Raw genomic sequence first — 19,197 nt, forward strand, 5'->3', positions numbered from 1 at the left:
TTGTCCTTTGCATAATGGACCCGATAATGAATACAATCAGAAAAAAAACATTCTGTATCCCACCTTGCACACTGAGTCTGTCATTGTCGTACGACAGTGATGCATATATTTTGGAATAGCATTGGTTCAATTCGATCCGATTTGACATGCAATAAAAATTACATTGACCAATGAAAAATGATAGGAAGTCATGTGGATTGATGGAAAAGCTTATCATCTACTTGTCTAACCACAAAGAAGTATACTACAAATATAGTAGGAGGTGGGCATAATTGGTACCTACTGATGTAGCTAGAATTCTCCTAGAAAGTGGTTAAGCACAAATAAACAATCTTCAAACAATGTTTATTGCTTTTCCCCTTTATTGGCTAACCAGCTGTATCTGTGTCTGTTTTGACTCTTGCTTGACTTGTAGCACTCTGGGTATGAAAAGAGGGCATTATACATAAAATGTATTATTATTATTATTATTATTATTATTATTATTATTATTATTATTATTATTATAATTGTAGTTGAGGAAGAAGAAACAGTGTTGTAGCTTCCGAAACCCACAATAGTGTAAGAAACGGGAAAGGCTGTGTACCTCATGTGCAATGTCCTTAATGGACAACTTTTACAAATTATTTGTCGGATCCAGTGTGCAACGGCCTTCAGATTAGGCTAATCATATTTTGTTATCTCTCACAAATCAGACACGCAAACTCCCAGACACTATCCAATCAAATCTACATTTCCTTTATCCCACCCCTGATTAGCCATGATTGGCTAAAAATGCCCAAAATAATACAATATCTGCAAATTTATTTCCAGAAATATTGCAAACCTCAATGTCAATATGTATGTTGTGCGTAGTCTGAACTCTAGAAGAGGAAGTGGTGATTGCTGGTACTAGCAGAGCTAATGTTAGATGCGTCTTACATGTCCCCCTGATGATGAATAAAAAACATTAAATAAAAAGTAGCTCGCAACGTCTTTAATTTTTTCAAAGTTGCTCTCATCAAAAAAAGGTAGGAGACCCCTCGTCTGGACAGAGGCCATGACCCAATGTCTTGTCCTTTGGCAGTGATTTAGAAATTCATACAGGAGCTGCTAGACAAACCTGTAAATTCTCAAAGTTTATATTTGCCAGTCATGTCTTTGACTTTGAGGTGTTACATGGATCATACTAAAAGCATTCGTCAGTTTCTGGGACACGCCTTGTCCCACTGGATTGTGGACACCATTGCCATGGCCTACGAATCTGCTGGACTGCCACTGCCTCAGGCTTATGGTACATTCAAGTAGAGACAGGGCTGCATGTTGTGACCTCCTTTGAGGTATATTTTTGACCAAAGTTTGTGCTACCTATATGCATTTTTATAAGCTTGATGTGTTGGGGTCTTCTTCTTTCATAGGTGCACATGTGTTGTCTGCCCGTGTAGCTGCTCCCATAACCTCTTTGAGAACTATTTCTGAATAGAAAGATAGCGTTAGGCTGCTGTCACAACCCTGGTTATCTGAAAATGAAAATAGCTCCCAACCTTGTGTGTGTTTTGCAGGCCATCTGGCCGTGGCAAAAAAGGAAGTACATTTTGTGCCCTCCCCTTGCCACTGTTTATGTGTATCACAGCGCCTAAGGGCCTATTGGCAGGTTTGTTATGACTTTTCAGCACTTCCTACTGTGTAACACAATATCCCATGAACCCATTTTCAGAAACCAGTGTTGCATCAGAAACCTAATGTTATTTGGAGCAAAGTGAGATTCTTTACTTCAATGTAATTTTGTCTAGAAAAAAACACATTTCCAAACAACTCAGTATCCTTAGGAATTGAATTTAACAATAAATTGCACTTTTTTCACTATTATTTTAAAATTATTTTTAAAATGAAGATTGTTTCAGACTTCCCATATATATATGTTTGTCAATTTATTGTTATGCTTAAGGCTCTTGTATCTGCAATTTAGAGTTGTGTTGCATGAAGATAAATCACTGTGTTTAAAATTATATAAAATTAATATTCATACTCTTATGTTGCCCTCAAATTCAAACAATGAAAGCATTTATTTCTAAAGCTCTTAGCCTTAAATGGTGTGGGGGTGGTGATACAAAGTAAAACAAACATCTAAAAGTTAGTTAATCTGTCACTGCCTCTTTAAGCATATGTAGTTCTGCCTTTCTTAATTAAATTAGTGAGTACAAATAAAAAACATAAAAAGAACAAACTTTTTTTCATTTACTGGATTGCATAATGTATTAGGAATGAGCAGATGTCTTTAAGAAAGAGAAAACTACAATACAAATTTAGTTATACACCATATAAACTATAAAGATCAGATCCAAAATTAAATGAATTGTTGAAGATGTGATAATGAATAGGGAACATGAATGTGTATACTTTGGGGATGGAGCAATTACAAGGCTCCTGACAAAATTAATTCACTGATATCTTTGGATATCATTAAGGAATGATCCCTAGTAAAGTTTGTTTGTTTTGCCTTTATTTTTAAAATAAAATAATCCTATTATGTTGTACTTACTATTTATAAAAACTGTATCCAAATAAACTGGAAAGATACCAATTACCTCCATTTGAACCGAGAACATGAGATTATTTTAAATTAAAACAAATATTCATTCAATTTTGGAGCAAAGCCTTAGACCTTCCAATAGAGACTACTTACTGAGCTTTAAATGTTGTATGTGTTTCTTAATATGCATTGTATTGTTCTTAATTTTTTGTGAATTTTACTCTTATATTGATATGTATTCTTAAAAAAAATGTGTTTATTGTACAAGTGTGGATCAGTTTTTGAGCATTTATAAATGAACATCCGTTTTCTTTTTGCTATTTATACACAGAGACACGTTCACAGAACAGAGGGATGTAATATGCCAGCTTTATATATATTAAGAACAAAAGAAAGTGGAAAAAAGAGACCAGTGTGGAGGTGGTATGGGTCTGCATAATGCAGACAGCTAGCTGGCTGAAAAAGGAAGGCTTTCAGAGGGAGGCGATATTCATCTGTTGACAGCAGCCGTGTTGGCTGTCAGAGAGACTGATCAAAATGCCACTTCAATGCAGGCAGAAGACATCTAGACACTGAAACCTCAGCACTTGTTATCCAGCACAACAAAAAACATGAAGGCCTTTCATAAACGTGTATGTGTGTGTGGGGGCGGGGGGTTCTGGTAGTTATTTTTAAAGCAGCATAATCATCTTTATTCCTGAAATCCTGTTTCCTTGAACATTGGAAAATTAAATATTCTTTATTTCGTTTTCATCTTTTATATTTTATTCCCGGTACTTTGTATTCCAACAGATCTGGAAGGCTATTAGCTTCTAATGCACTTCGTTTGGAATGTGGAAATAATTTAAATAACAGGGACAAGGCTGTAGTAAGGAAAGGAGGTCAGAAGAAGACCATTTAACAGGCTTCCCTATTATCTAGTCTCACAGGGCAGATAAAGAAACCTGGACCAGACAAATGATGAAGTAGATTAAGTACAATACATCATAGACTTAATTGAATATAGGAATGCACTCAACTCCATGAACACACATTTTTGGATACCTTAAAAAGCATGGGAATGAAAAGACCAACATCAACCTTATCATCAAAACTTATAAATACTCAACAATATCAGTAAGGCTAAAGACAGCAAGAACATTGGGAAGGTTGTCCATTAATCAGACAATATCCATATAATCACATTGGAAGAAGCTTTCAAGACATTGAGGTAGAAGAACATTTTGAAGATTAATGGAACACTATGAACATAATCTACAATTCACAATGGATATCCTCATTTGCTTAGATACCAGACCAGTTAAATCAAAAGGCCTTCATTCACATTATTCATACTAATAAATATGTGTAGTTTTTAGCACTGACCCAATTATATCCATCTTGTAAAAAGCTACCTTTCAGCACAAGTATTTTTCCTCATCATAAATGCACTCCTTTCTAACAGAAAATTGACCCATTATCAAAGGAGATAGGAAGAAAAAAGGATTCAGAGTCTGGTGGACAGCAATAATCAAAGACATTTTAGGGCAAGGCAAACCCTACTAGGTTCTTTGAAGGAAGCAATACTCACTAGATTGAGCATAAATGAGTATTATCTTTAAATGAGGAAAGTAAGGAGGATATCCATCTTCTCACTGGCAGGAATCATGCTGTTCCTGGCCTAGGAAATTATTGTGCTCATTACATAATTTAGCCTCTGGGATGTTTCAAACCACCATAACTGCAGTTGCTAGCATCTCTCTACCAACCTTTTTAAAGCATTGCATGCCCTATTAAAACCAACCAGGAAATATATGAGTGTAAGTTTCATAGAAGACAAAATTGCAAAAGATCAAGGTGGGTTTTAACCAGGTGGACATCTTTCCTTTTGTGATTGGAGCTATAGATTGTACTCATGTGATTATATAAGTGAGATTGAACATATCTTCTGGAATAAAACGATTTTGCTGCTGTGGTCCTATGGTCAATGGAACAGAGCATAATTTGTTTCCTCATCAGGTCAACATTTTATATGCTCCCATCACCACAGAATCTAAATCTCTGGAAAGACGATGCTCTGTTGTTTCCTCTGTGTTCATCACTGGTAACTTTAAAGAACATTTTGTGAGTGAGTGAGTCTAAGCCTAGGATGGTTTACTTGGTGTCATGACCAAGTACTGAGATGTTTGGCTTCAGCATAGGAAGGAAATGCTGAGCATGATCAATACATTGCCAATGGTCCAATCAAAACATACAAAGGACAACGTTTCTCAATTCAGGGGAGCAAGCACCAAAGAAAGGTAATTAAACCAAGCCACGTCTAGAAAAAACAGGAAGATGCTAGAGATTGTAAAATGCAGGCAGATGTTGATCAACAGCTTATATTTTCACCTGAAATTGCCATCACTAATCTTCAACCAGACATTGTCTTGTGGTATGGATCAGCACACTTTGTTAAATTCGTAGAATTAACAGTGCTATGGAAGGATACTGTTGATGAAGCGTATGAGAGCAAGAGACTTTGGTATACTCAACTTCTGTATACTCAACTACCTGCTGAAGTGGAACAAGAAGGGTGGAGAGTCTGGGTTTACCCAGTGGAAGTGGGCTGTCGAGGATTCTAGACATGGCAAACTGTTTTTTCAGAGATGTTGGATTCAGTAGTCATGAGCTGCACTGAACAGTGACAAGCTTATCTGAAGCAGCAGAGAAGAGCAGCAGCTGGCAGTGGTTCCAACAAAAAGATTTTTGTTGGGGTCCTCAATAGGAAAGAAAGTAAAGCAGGTAAGTAGGGCTGAGTTAAGTGAGGGACATCTGGGATTAATTGTGCAAAGGAAGGCAAATAATGTAGGGTCTGGTGAAATGCCAAACCTTGTGTTATTATTATTATTATTATTATTATTATTATTATTATTATTATTATTATTATTATTATTTGTAATATAATTGTAACAGCATTGATGTTATAAATTCAATATTTTTATGTATATATATATATATATATATATATATATATATATATATATATAAATGTTTACTCTTTTATTGGCAGTATTATGTTTTCCTAAGAAACTAAAACATTTAATTTATTTACAGGTTCTAAGAAATAGTATTGATTAGATTCATAATAAATAAGTGGTTTAATTAAGCAGACAACATGTACACTTTGCGCTATAAATGTAGCTTAAGAAAGTTGGCTGTATAAAATGCAGGGCTCTACTTATATATTACATATATATGTTACAGATGTTTATGTGTCTTATGTCTACTCTAGTAAATGAGACCTAAAGATTGTAAAAGTAACATGAAGCTATCTTCAAAGCAGATTGAAAATAGGGAATGGGATGCTTAAATATTAGTTTTCCAAAAGTGAATGAAGTAGATTACATCGACCTAAAACAATTGTGGGTCCATCAACAACATAAACCAGTTTTGACAGAATGTCTGAAACAAACAGCAATGCTATTGAAAAGAAAGTCTGTGGAAAATGTGTAATACCTGTATTAATACATACTGTAGGCGTAAAACCTGGACCCTGAATGTAAGAATGGTCAAAAACAAACAAAACAGATGACCCAAAGAAGCATTGGAAAGACCTATCATCAGAATAACAAGAACAGACAGAAAAACAACAGAATGTGCTAGAACACAAAAAAGAGAAAATGTGTAAAGAGACTGATGTGACAATAGGCCACACGGAAGAAATAGATCAACAATTAAATACTAACAATATGATAAAGTTCAGCAGGGTGCAACACAGAAGTAGATAAGGTTGAAGATAATAATATTTTACATGACTACTTATGTACTAATTTACTTTTAGTTGTGAAAATATAGTAGAGTTTTATGTACAAAATATAAAAAATGTAAAGGTAAATGTTTTTTATGTGCATGACTGTAAAACGAAAAGATAATACAATATGATGCAAACCTTATGACCATAACTACTCCCTGGTTACAAAATATTAGTTTAATCTAACATTTCTCACATTTTCATTAACACACTCATCCTTAGCTTAGGTGTTGTTGTTATTATTTATGTATATGTATGTATGTATGTATGTATGTATGTATTTATTTTTGTATGTATGGCAGACGCCCTTATCCAGTTTACACAAGTGTTACAAAAGTACAATATTACAAATCAATACAACATTATATTTGAGCATTACAAAAGTGCAGTAGTATAATCAATTCAAAATACAATTTAAGAAGTACAATCTTATTAGTACAATTACAGTGCTGAACAACTCAGGAGAAAAAGATGCTATATTACAAGTACAGTCGCCGGAAGGTGTTCAGTGACTGCTGTCCTGACCTCAGTGTTATTATTATTATTATTATTATTATTATTATTATTATTAATAATAATAATAATAATAATAATAATAATAATAATAATAATAATAATAATACTCTATCTTATGTGTCCACAAATGAGGTGAAACAAAACACAAAAGACAACAAAAGTCTTGTCTTTGTCCTGTCATAGGCACTCAGTTGATGGAAGATATAGTGATGAGGGAGATAATGAGAAAGCCAGAGCCATAAATAATCTCCTCTCCAATAATTTAATGAATTACAGCTATAAATTTTAAGCTATTATTTCTCAGCATCAGTTAAATGGCAGAACTGTCAGACTATAAGGGCTTGACTTCCACATATGTAGCAAAAGCACCAAAGTAAGATCTGTATTCTATATAATATATTTATGGGCAACCCCTATTGGTTGAATCATATATTTGTATCCTGGTGGTTGATTTATATCCACTTATAGCTATTTATTCTTTGCTTAGAAGATTAGCCATCTTATTAACATGGGGAAAATATACCTTACTCAGGCTGAAGTATTTATGGATACTGCATAAAAGATATAGCCTGTACATGCCTGTTTAAAAATGCATTTCTACATTGCCTACATTTGATCTGAGAACATATTAAAATAATTCTGCATATACCCTGAAAATGTAGATGGCTTCTTAAAAATAATAATAAATATATCCATCATAGCTATGACTAATGCTAAAAAAGACTTTAGAAAATAATGTATTGCATTAAGGTTCAGTTACAACTGCCTCCAAAGAGGAAAGATAACTCAGTTTTGCAATAAAGTATTACATACACTTTATGTTTTATGTATGATAAAAGTAAATTGGTTTAACAAGTCTAAAGCATAGACATTTGCCATCTGTTTTAACCTATGCTTTTAAAATACCCTTTTATACATTATCTTCAAATTGGGTATTTTATGCATAATTGTAAAATTCAACACAGTGGATACATTACTAATGGCTTAGGTTTTACAAATACTGAATTTTGATAAGCTGAAATGAAAAACATATGTTCACTGAACAGCATGTTACCTACTCTAGAGTTAGTTACTGTAGTTGTATGCAAAAATGTAGGTGTGTATTTTGTGTCTCAGACAACTGAGAAATCAAACTGATTTATTAGGCTAAACTTTGGACTGTGTAATTCTGAAATTGCATCATTCACTAGGGAAAGAGTTAGAGTTGTATACGGATTGCATCACTTTAGGAAAAACAAATGTAAACTAGGTTAATACCAGCAGAATTAAGTACTTTATGAGGACAGGAAATAAATATTCAAATTGGACAAAACATTTTATTTAATTTAAGTTCTTACAACTTGAGAAACAATCTTATTAGAATTCACCAATGTTATCAACCCGGATATGAAGCACATTGAGACACGTAATAATTCATTTTTCAATGGATTTTAGAGTTACGTCAAAATTGTAGAGTGACATCAAATAAATCCTTTCAAACATGATTACCTTTAAAATAGTGAAAAAGTGAGTCACTGTCTTTTCCAGAAAGAGTCTTTTCTGTCAGTGTTGCACCACACACAGGAGGCAAACACAGAGAGAGGATTTGCAAGGTTTGACAGACAGAGGACAATTAAGAAAACTCAACCACGCCAAGCTGCTTCTGTAAAGGTATCATTCATGGGACATACAAAACCATTTTTGCTGAACAAAAAACAGATTTAAATACATCTACCTGAAATGGGACTTAACTTTATAATAAGTAGAAGTTACCAACCATTTGTGACAATCATAGACTAATCAACCCATACCCTTTCCCTAGTGGCCAGTGGCACAAAAGGCATTCATCACTAAAGGTGAAGTTTGACAACCAGTTAACAGTTAATCGAATGTGCAATCCACTCAGTAATATGAGCACTTGAAAATCGAGCTGAATTGTTTACCCTATATCACTTATCATGGTAACATTTTTGAATGAGCATCTGCCAATCCTCAACCTAAGGCCAAGCTAGGAGATACTGCTGTGTTTGTGTCCAGTTTGGGTTGGGCTTGCACACATACTATGTCTGTTACCAGGAACCCTACCAACAATCCCCATATTTCATTTTGCACAGAAGAGCACTTCCTAGGCAATTAATAATGTATCCTATAAAGTCCCTTTTCTAATCATCTGGACCCTTATGCCTGAAGGCACTGATAACCTCCTGAACTCACCTGTGAGACTTGTGGTCTAAGAGGTTGTCATCCAGATCCAGGAGAGCAGAAGCATGGCTAATGAGCTTCTTGCTGTAGACCAGAGTGTTTTTCTTCAGGGACATCAGGCTCTGACATAAATTCAACCCCATCTCCTCCAGTTCCTGGGTGCCGATCTGCAGACCCTAGGGAACACACACAGGCCATTCATTGTTCACTCCCTGAGGTTCATCTATACTAACCCAACTTGAACTTACAAAGGTCCAATATACTTTCACAAAGATTGTAAAGGAATTAATTTGAATCTGGGGAGCCAGCCAGATGCAAAATGGAAGAAAAACAGGTTCACCTTTGACAAATGTATTTAGCCACAGAGTGACTTCATTATAAGACTTAGGACACCCACAAAAAAATAGACAGTTACACAAAATAGAAATGAATAGCAGATGTATAAAGAGGAAAAAGTGGGAAATACATTGAAGAAAATGAGCTTGGCAAACCTGATGTGAGTACAGGAGGCTAGGAGTGTGAAATATTTATAATAGTGGTTTTCCTTTTCTTTTTATCCACTGACAAGAAAAGGTAACACTGCGGCAAGGTCTGCAACCCATGCATTTTGAGCTAAAATCACAAAATACCACAAGGAACACCTGCTGAAATGTATTCACGTAATATTAAGGGCTGGATTAAATCAAAACTTTGACCCACTAATAGAAAACTAAAGAACTGTACTCAATTGCGGCTTCATTTTTAGTAAGATTCCACTTTCTTCTAATCATAAATTAAACCACTATGATGTACATGTTTGTAGTTTTCTATTAGTGGGTGTGTCAAAGTTTTGATTTACAGTTTGTTATGATTGCTTAAGCATGATTTTGAAAAAAGGGCTCATTTTGTCAAAACACTACACACAATTCACACAACCACACACACAAGTAACAGAATGCCTCAGATCTTTTGCAAAATGAAACGATTTATTCAAAACTATACAATAATTTATAAAAACACAATTTTGTCACCATATGGCACACACGTTTCATACGATCTGATTCTGTTTGAACCAGTTACACACTGCTGTGCTCAATCTAAAACACTTTTAACATTTCAACTTTTCTAATGATATAGTCTCGGTTTGATTTTTTCAGAGATATTATTAGAGTAAAGTACATGAATATATTGATCAAAATACAACACACAAGACAAGTACTGCACACTGATGAAAATATTTATTTTTCTCCACATTTTAAAATCAGTCAATACACCCATGCATTTCCAAAGGTTTCATTTTGCCCTGAAAATCAGAACAGAACATATTCTAAATAGAATATAGTACATAAACAAAGCAAAAACATTAATGGAGACAAAAAAGAAAGCATGAAATAACAAAAAAAACTAAGCATCATCTCTTCACCTAGCCTGATCTGGCCATAGCACTTCGTTCTCACCACAGGCTATGTCCTCTCTCGCAAGACAGTGAGGGAAGAATTTTCTTGAATGGCGAATCCATCCTTGCACAGACCCTGCATCAATTTGGTCGTAGGCCTCCTCCATGGCTTGAATGAGGGGTATCCTGACATAGGGTTGAATAATGTAAACCTTCCACCGCCATGCCGAAAAAAACTCCTTGGGGTTAAGGAAGGGAGAGTATGGTGGGAGGTATTGGAGTGACAATTGTGGATGCTGATGAAACCAGTTTTATTTTGAAGCCCACAGCTGTTATAGGCAGCTACACGCCTCCACTCAGGACTGAAGCGCTGCTATAATTAGAAGTGGAGGTGCACTGTAAAGAGCGACAAATGTAGGTCCTGTAGGCTAATTTCATAACTCGATCAAGACCTATATTTGTTAATATAGAATGCAAAAATACCAGCTCTGGGACCAAATCACTTTTAATATCAGAAATAAACACTGTGTAACAGAGAGCTTAACTCACATTCATTGCACCAATTATGTGTGTGTTCCCTTTAGTTTTTACAGTGAACTCTGTCCTCATATGTATTAAATGTACGCACACACACACAAAGACCCACATGCACACAGACAGTATTGTGTGAACTGTAATGTTTTAGTGTTCAGCTAATAAAAGCATGATGTTCTTCATTAATGTGAAATCAGTCCTCTTATTTCTGTGTTAACATCTGTGTTTAGTTGTTTCTGTTAACTCACCAACACACCATGTGCATGGCAATTGCTTTAAGAAACACTTAAAATAGGCTAACATCACTTTCTAACCTTTGTAATATAACCTGCATCAACACTTATACTTGAAATCAAGTGTTTCTCTCGTGCACAGAGAGCACAGAGCAGAGAAGAGACGCGGACCAATAGCAGCGCTTCAATCCTGTGTGGGCGTGTAGCTTGCCCATAAAAGTGGTGGGCTTCAAAATAATGTGGCGGGGAGATGAAGAAACTAAAAAAAAACCTTTTTGTTTTTTTGTTCTTCTTTTTGCATTTGTGTTCTTCCTTTTGCATTTGTGTTCTGCTTTTTGTTTTTGTCTTTTTCTTCTTGCATTTGCGTTTTTCTTTTTGCAATTGATTTTCTTTTTTTTGTGTTTTTCTTTTTGCAATTGTGTTTCTATTTTTTGTGTTTTTCTTTTTGCCAATTGCGGTTTTCTATTTGCATTTGTGTTTTGCACTTCAGGGCCACCGTACCTAAGTCTAGAATATAGAAACAAACAAATGCATGTTTAATCAAAGAATACAATCAAAGAATACAATGCACTACAACTGAGGAAGGAGTTTACTACCTGGAAAAGGTAGAGTCTTGAACAGAGGAGTTAACTCCACAGATCCTTTTTTTTTTTCTCTAATCTGCTAATTAACATCTTGGCTCCATATGCATGAAGCTATCCTTTCTGAACATTACATTTTTGCCTGTTTTTTGCCCAAGAATCTCTTCAGTTTGTAATGATTGCAGATAATTGCTCTCCCACTAAACTGCACCTGCTTGCTCGAGCATGTTATTAGCACACGCAACAGTATATGCTTTCCCTAAGTGTATTTCATGAAATGTTGTAAAATTCTGTTTACTTAAGATGGTAACCATTGCATTGCATTGATATTGGCATATTCAAATAAATTACAATAATACCACAGGAAACTGGCAAAACATCCCAATTTTTTGTCTTGATTGTTCTTTGCTTTGAGACCATTTACTCTATATTACCTCATCAGGTTGCTGGTGTATTTGTCCCTGTGTATTTCTGCTGCTATCTATGGCTTAACATTTCCCAACCAAATGTGCTGTTTGCTCACTTGTCCTGTTGTTACCCATGACCTTAATGGAAGAGCAGGCAGTTATTTCCCTTACTGTTCCAATTTTTTAGATGACTCTCTTTTAAGCCCTTTCCTCTGTTTTTATTTTGTTGTGGTTATTATTATTATTATTATTATTATTATTATTATTATTATTATTATTATTATTATTATTATTATACTTTCATTCTGCACAACCTGCCTCTGTAGATAAGTGGAAACACAGACACATGCAAAGATTTCTAATTCTAGCTCTGCATACTCAATGAGATTGGGCTGTTAGCTTGTCCTGAGGCCTGCCTAGATTCAGCAAAGCTCACGAGGCATGCTTTAAGGACTGCAGAAAGACAACCGGGAGAGGTTTGATAGTGCAGTGCCTGTCACCATCCCCACAGGACCAGAGCACGTAATTGCTTTAATATACTTTAGAAGAGGGGAGCCAGGGCCTCCCTGACAGGGAAAAAAAGTACACAAGATACAGCGGAAAACTTTTCAATAATTTAGAAGGCAAAATAGGTTTACATGTTGAGAATGCATATAGCTCAGACTGTTTACTTGACAAAAATCAATTTCTATTTGTGTTTGCATTGTGGCAGCAAAACAATCTGCTGTTCTCGCTGGTCAGGCTAGCTGCTATTCAAATGTAAGGGTCTATCGAATTATCTGACAGTTCCTAGTTTATTGCTCACAATTAAAATAGATTCTTATTTTTTCCCCCATGTCTGTACATTGTTGAAGAATATATAAGCGAAACTGCTGCTAGCTGAATGGTTAGAAAGCCACATAAGGATGTGAATCCCCACAGCGGTTTGTAAAATAATTGCAGTTACACTGACATGAAATGGGAAATGTGCAATCTCACAATTTATTTTCTATTAATTAGGCTTTGCTTAACAGTACTATTAAAAATACATCTTATACAAATGAAAGTAAGAATGATTTGTAATGTGAGGCATGTATAAATTATGAAAATATAAAATATAGGATATCAGCTCTTTCCATGTTCTGTTATTGGTTTAACATGTAGGTGCCTTTTTTACACATCAATTTAAAGATCTTGTGGTCACTCAAAGAAAAAGATAAACCCCAAACAGATCAATATATGTATTTGAAGTATCTCCATTTTTTAATATCCCTTGATAGTTTAATAAAAATATTGCATATGGAGTGCAATTTTAAATCATTTATACATATGCTAATGTATCTGTTTCAACTGCTACACTACAAAGTTGCACCATAGCACAGATCCACTGATATCATGGACCTTGATCTTGAGCACAGACTCTTCTTATGTCTAATAAAAACTTAATCTGCCTTAAAGAATAAGGAATAGCATAAGGTTAATATTATTTATTAGTTCTTCACTTTAATTGGCTGTCTGTTAAATGATAGCTATGCTAGAAGACTTCCATTCAGTGACACATTAAAAAGGAATATGCAGTACATGTATTTATAAAATATGTTACTGTCATTGCTTGCTGTTACAATTATTAATATATATTTCCCTTCTGGAAGTTGTATAGTGCATGTTCATATTGAGAATTGCACTCAATAATACCTTATTACTGAAATTACAAGGGACATTTTCAAAATGTGGAGACAGATAAAAGTTCTTGGTTTTTCTCTTAGGTTCCATAATACATTTAACAGATGGCTTTTGAAGAAAAGAAAAAAAATAGTACAGATTTATTTTTAATCAAAATGCTTACTTTAAAGGATCATCACAGTTTATTATGTATGGTTTATATTTCCTCATGTGTTGGTAGGAGTTTATACGTTTATAAGTATCTGATTATTCTGTTCAATTCTATCATATAAGCAAATTTTAACACTTACAATTTGAACCCTCAGCATAAAATGGCAGCTGTTGCGAGGCTGAAGGGAATGCTAATTTTGTGTTTCAAGATATATTTTTTGATCACTTCCTTGATACTTAAATGGAGAGGAACAAAACAAGGGCACAGGATTTGTCTTTCCTGTGGCAAATCAAGTAATAGTTACATTCAGTGATGCCGCTGATGATGATACTACTACTACCACTACTACTACTACAAATAATAATAATTATTATTATTATAAATAGCTGTGAAAAAGGACAATTAAATACAAATGGCCTCAAAGTTCCCAAAACAACTTCATGCTTTATTCTATAGTACTATTTTTACATAATCTGTAACAGGCATGATCGTTGTGGCTTGGATTTCTTTAATACCATTAACCCATGCAAACAATATGAGTCAGAATCTTCTTTACTGCTTTTTCCTGGGCATTTTTTCTTTCTTTCTTACTGCCTCCCATTTTACCAGTCTGTCAAAAGTAGAGCAAAGGTGTGCTGGCAAGGGTGACAGAAATTGAAAGTTGTCCTTTAAACCTACCCTTCTTCTGATGTTTGAAAGACATATTAGCTGTTAAATAGTGTGCGCTGACCTGACATCTGTTTCCAAATTAATGTGCAGTTTAAGTCCTTTCTTGTTTGTCATACATATTTATTTATTCTTGTATTTGTTTATTTTTCATTTTCATTTTCTGGAAGCATTTCTAAAATATAAGTCATTAAATTGCTAGTGGATTTTTTTTATATAAAAAAACATGTCCAGAAGCAAAGCAACAGCAAAAACTAAACTAAATTATAAAATGACAATGCAAAAACAAGGCCTTGGGCAAGGGAGCTATTAATGAGATTTACAGAGAAGGGATCTACAAACAGAACAACCTCAGGGAGTGTCAGGGTGCTCAACAATATTAGAGAAAACAAACCTGAGAAAGATTACTTCCCTTTTTTATGTTTTGGATTTAAATGAATGCCATTTAATACAGAATTATGCTTCTACAACAGCAGCCCTTTAGATTATATAGGTCAAGATGAAGTGGGTTTTGGTCAGTTGTAAATGCAGTTATTTCAGGGGCTTTGTAGTCTAATTTAATATATGTCTGGATAATGGAATTACATGGATATTCTTTTAGACTACACGATGCAACATGTCAAGCTTTAGAATACTTTTGCAAATGTTTTACATATTCAATTACACTAATTCCATGAAAGGACAGTGTTTAACCTCAGTAAAACATGAATACAAACTGGTCTATCCAAAAATCAGTTATACTCCAAATGACTAGGGTAGGGATTCTGGCCGACTATTTCAGGTGTCTCTAGAATATATCACAATCACCTCTATAAAAATGTACTCAGACTTTAATTAAAAATGTATCTCATACATGTAAATATATACATCACCGCTAGATTGTTGTATAATTGATAACAGTCAAGGTGTAATGTGATACTACAGTATAGAATGGCTGGGTGGAACTTTCTCTTATCTTGCATTATTAAATGATTACATAAAATTATCTATTTTCTTGCATTATTAAGTAATTATTTCATTATTATGATATTCCATAACAAGGAGAAACTATGATACATATTTTAAACTGTGGTTGTTTTTGTCAAATAATGTATTTATAGGGAAAGGTGGTGGTATACTATTTTTCTAAAGCAAACATATATCCATAATGAGTCCAAAAAGTATGAAGACAAATAAACATTTAAAAAATATGTTTATGCAAGCTGAATCCAATAATCCCTCCAACATCCTCTATTGAAAAGCTGCTTCATCATAAGAGGTTCTGATTTTCAGTTTCATAACAATGCCATGAATATTGCAATCAAATCCTTCCCAATAATTGTTTAAAAGCCCAGGCAGTGCAAATTCTTTCTCATGCAGTATGTGTATTAAAAATGCAGGTGATTTATCTGTTTCATTTTAATACTTATTCATACTGTTTGGAAAAAGAGCTGCAGGGCTTTGTTTCTGTTGGAAAGAAGGTAGCCAAAAAAAGAATCAGAGGGACATTTGACAGGCACACGAGACACTATTAATGCCCTTTCTAAGAGGCTGATGCATTTATCTTGTGATTAGACCTTTCCTGCTGGATCTTGTTAACTCTAGGTAAATGCCACCAGCCAAGTGGCAAAGTAGTTAGCACGCTCTGTTTCATAACAAGTAGAGACATGGCTTCAGGTCGAAGATGTATAACCTACTGTAGACAGCATGCGAGTTCTATCCTGTCATTCATTTGTGTGCTAAGTGGTGGGGGCAGTGGGGTGGGTAGAAATAACAAATAAATCCTAATCTCCATTGCCAACATTAAAAATCCCAGGACGGCTCAATGATACGTTTGTTAAGCCTGGTTCCGTGGCTAGATCCGCTACAAGTGAAAGGTTCTGGAATGGCTCCTTTATACTGATCCTCCACCTTAATTTGTGATAAGCTATTTTAATGTTTTATTTGAAACACGGCATCTCCTACAGTATGCACCGGAAAAAGATCTGGGTTTTCTCTTTCGGAAGAGGAGAGTGCCACCTACTGGTCTTCCATTACCACATCCAACAACAACATTATTTTCTATGGAGGGCCACCTACCATAGAACAGCTACACCTGCAAATAAGATATTGGGAAAAGGGTATTACTATTAACATTAAGTATGCACTGTGTTACCAAAAATACTGGTAGCCAAGCGAAAATACAAACACATATGTAAGGGTGTAAGTCTATGACAGACTTAAATAACTGCTGCTGTCCTTCACATGTTCACAGTAGCTTTGGTCTGGTTGATTATCTCTGTCTCGTCTCAGTTTAGTATCATAATGTCTTTTCACTCTGCAAATAGTCAAAAAGCGTCCCCTGGGTTTCATACTATATAAGCACATTGATTACCATCAAAAACCACACCTGACACACTATGGACTATGGACATTCTTGGTGCATGTAGTGCACTTTTGCCTCTTACTGGTGAACTATGCTGCATGGCTGCTGAATCATTATTTAAGGGCACTGCTGTCATGCTTTTTGTTTTATTTGCTTAATTCATTGAAATCCAATGTTACTCCATACATCTGCACATCTGTGTAGTGCTGTAAATATAGTATTGTGTATTGATTGTACTGTTTTATGATTATTGTAAAGCTTGTTGCCTTGGATAAAGACATAAATAATATGTCACATGTCATCCATCTCCTTTTTGGCTGGGATGAAACCTAACAAGTGAAGCCATTTGTTTTCTTTAGACATAATAAGTACCAGGGATGTGCAGATCCACTGCCCCGTCTGTCAGCAGAGCCCTAAATGCCCTCTCTCTCCGATAGGTCTTTGGTGTCGTTTGTTCCAATGTACATGTTTTAGCATTAATTGTGAACAGTGATCAACAACAGTACTACACACTAACACATGCATTAGCTATATAAAATATGTTGAGGTATCTTTATGGGCAGAACTACAGAAAAAAGTATTTAACGTTTCTCTAATCCGGCAAAAATGCATTAGGTTTAACAAACAATTCAGGTAGAGAGTTGGAAATAATAATAATACATCAGAGAAAAAGAAGAAAAAGGCCATGAAGAAATTAATGAAAAGTTAAAAGTAATAATACAATCTCAATAAAATACCATTAACAATAATTAATGGATTTCAAAAAATGTTAGCACTTATATATAAACCGATCAAGTACAATGCGAATGCTGTGAATGCTATTCAATGCATTCATAATCTCCAAACGGACCCTGGCCTATGGGGGTCCAAACCACACCATTGCAGCGTTGTCTGATTGGTCTTGATTTTGTCCTTTAAATACACCGATGTTGACAGTCAGATCAGGTGCTTCATTGCATGTGGTGAGCAAAGCTTTTCCAAACTAAGTTGAAAAATAAATTCCTTAGTTCAATGATGACCGAGCAACGACTGAATGGACTGGTGACAATATCTATTGAGCATAAACTGACTCAACAGCTGCATTAAATGGAGGCTGTTTGCTCTTTTGCAAGGAGAAAAGCCAGGTGGATCAACATCCATGTTGAACGGTATGTTGCTGTATCTGCTGGGGGGATGGGATTGTAGGGCCAAGGCTGCCTCAACCCCCACTAGCGGACCCTCTGCCCCACCCCCTGCATGTGCCGTTCCACAACCCTCTAACCCCCAACCCCCCCGATCAGAATGGGGTGGGGATGCCATTTGTTTTTTGAGCCACTGCCCCCCGCAGTGTCTCTGCACGTCTCTGATAAGTACATACTGTTCAGATATAACAGGACATATTTTACAAGTAATATTACATGTCCTATCCTTGCAAAAATGGTTTGATCTATGGATGGAATTTTGAAGATCAGGTTAAATTAAAGTACTTCAGTGCAACTAAAACTCTAAATCTCAAAAGTGTAGAAGGAATGCCTACCTGGAATTTCTAATATCAATAACAAACAATTACACCAGATTGAAAAAAACTACCTATCTAAAATTATAATTAACCAAATAGCATAACATTAGAATGCTTATGTGCAAGTTCAAAGAAAGTATTTACTAATGCTGAAGCAAATATTTAAAATTCAGAGCTCATGTGAACTCTTGAAAGATAATATTTTAGTCTGTGTAAAATACTTAAAAAATAGATATTTAATGTAACTAATACTTCTGTATAATTAAACTGCAAACACTACAGAACTGGAAACTAGAAAATAAGGTTATGCAGAAGGATGCCAACTCCAGAATATATATAGACACAGTAAGTAGTAGACTCTTGTGTAATCAGTACATTTAAATCAAGTGTGTGCCCACTCAGCTAACACATTGTTCTGGCACAATTGTGTGAGGCTGTAGTTTGGTTGCACTTTGTTTTTCACAAATATGTAGTGAGAAAGAAGTTGCAGAATCATATTACTTATTCTATGAATGTGCTAATGTACTGTTCTCAGACATAAGCACATTATTTTGCATGCATATATGCAGTATATGTTTTTTATTTTTTTATTTAAACAGACTTTATTTTCTCTATTTAGCTATTTGTGAGAATTTGTTCTCTGGAATGCAGATACATAAAAGTAACTTTATAATGTTAATTTACAATGCTTTGACAATATTCCCTGGAGTCGACATGGTTCCATTTTCACTTTGTTGCAATGTTGGCACAGTGTTATTTGGTTAG

The 19,197-nt window shown here is 34.9% G+C and overlaps 1 protein-coding gene across 2 annotated transcripts in view; it reads right to left on the bottom strand.

The window, feature by feature from the left end:
* Positions 1 to 19,197, bottom strand: part of agbl1 (AGBL carboxypeptidase 1) — a 250,858-nt gene that overhangs the window by 37,861 nt on the left and 193,800 nt on the right. For both annotated transcript variants that reach the window (XM_066701926.1, XM_066701925.1), the window contains one exon: positions 8,994 to 9,157. In XM_066701926.1, the coding sequence (XP_066558023.1) occupies positions 8,994 to 9,157 (164 nt within the window). The remainder of the gene's footprint in view (positions 1 to 8,993; positions 9,158 to 19,197) is intronic.

This window comes from Amia ocellicauda, chromosome 4, assembly GCF_036373705.1.
Source record: "Amia ocellicauda isolate fAmiCal2 chromosome 4, fAmiCal2.hap1, whole genome shotgun sequence".
NCBI lineage: Eukaryota > Metazoa > Chordata > Actinopteri > Amiiformes > Amiidae > Amia > Amia ocellicauda.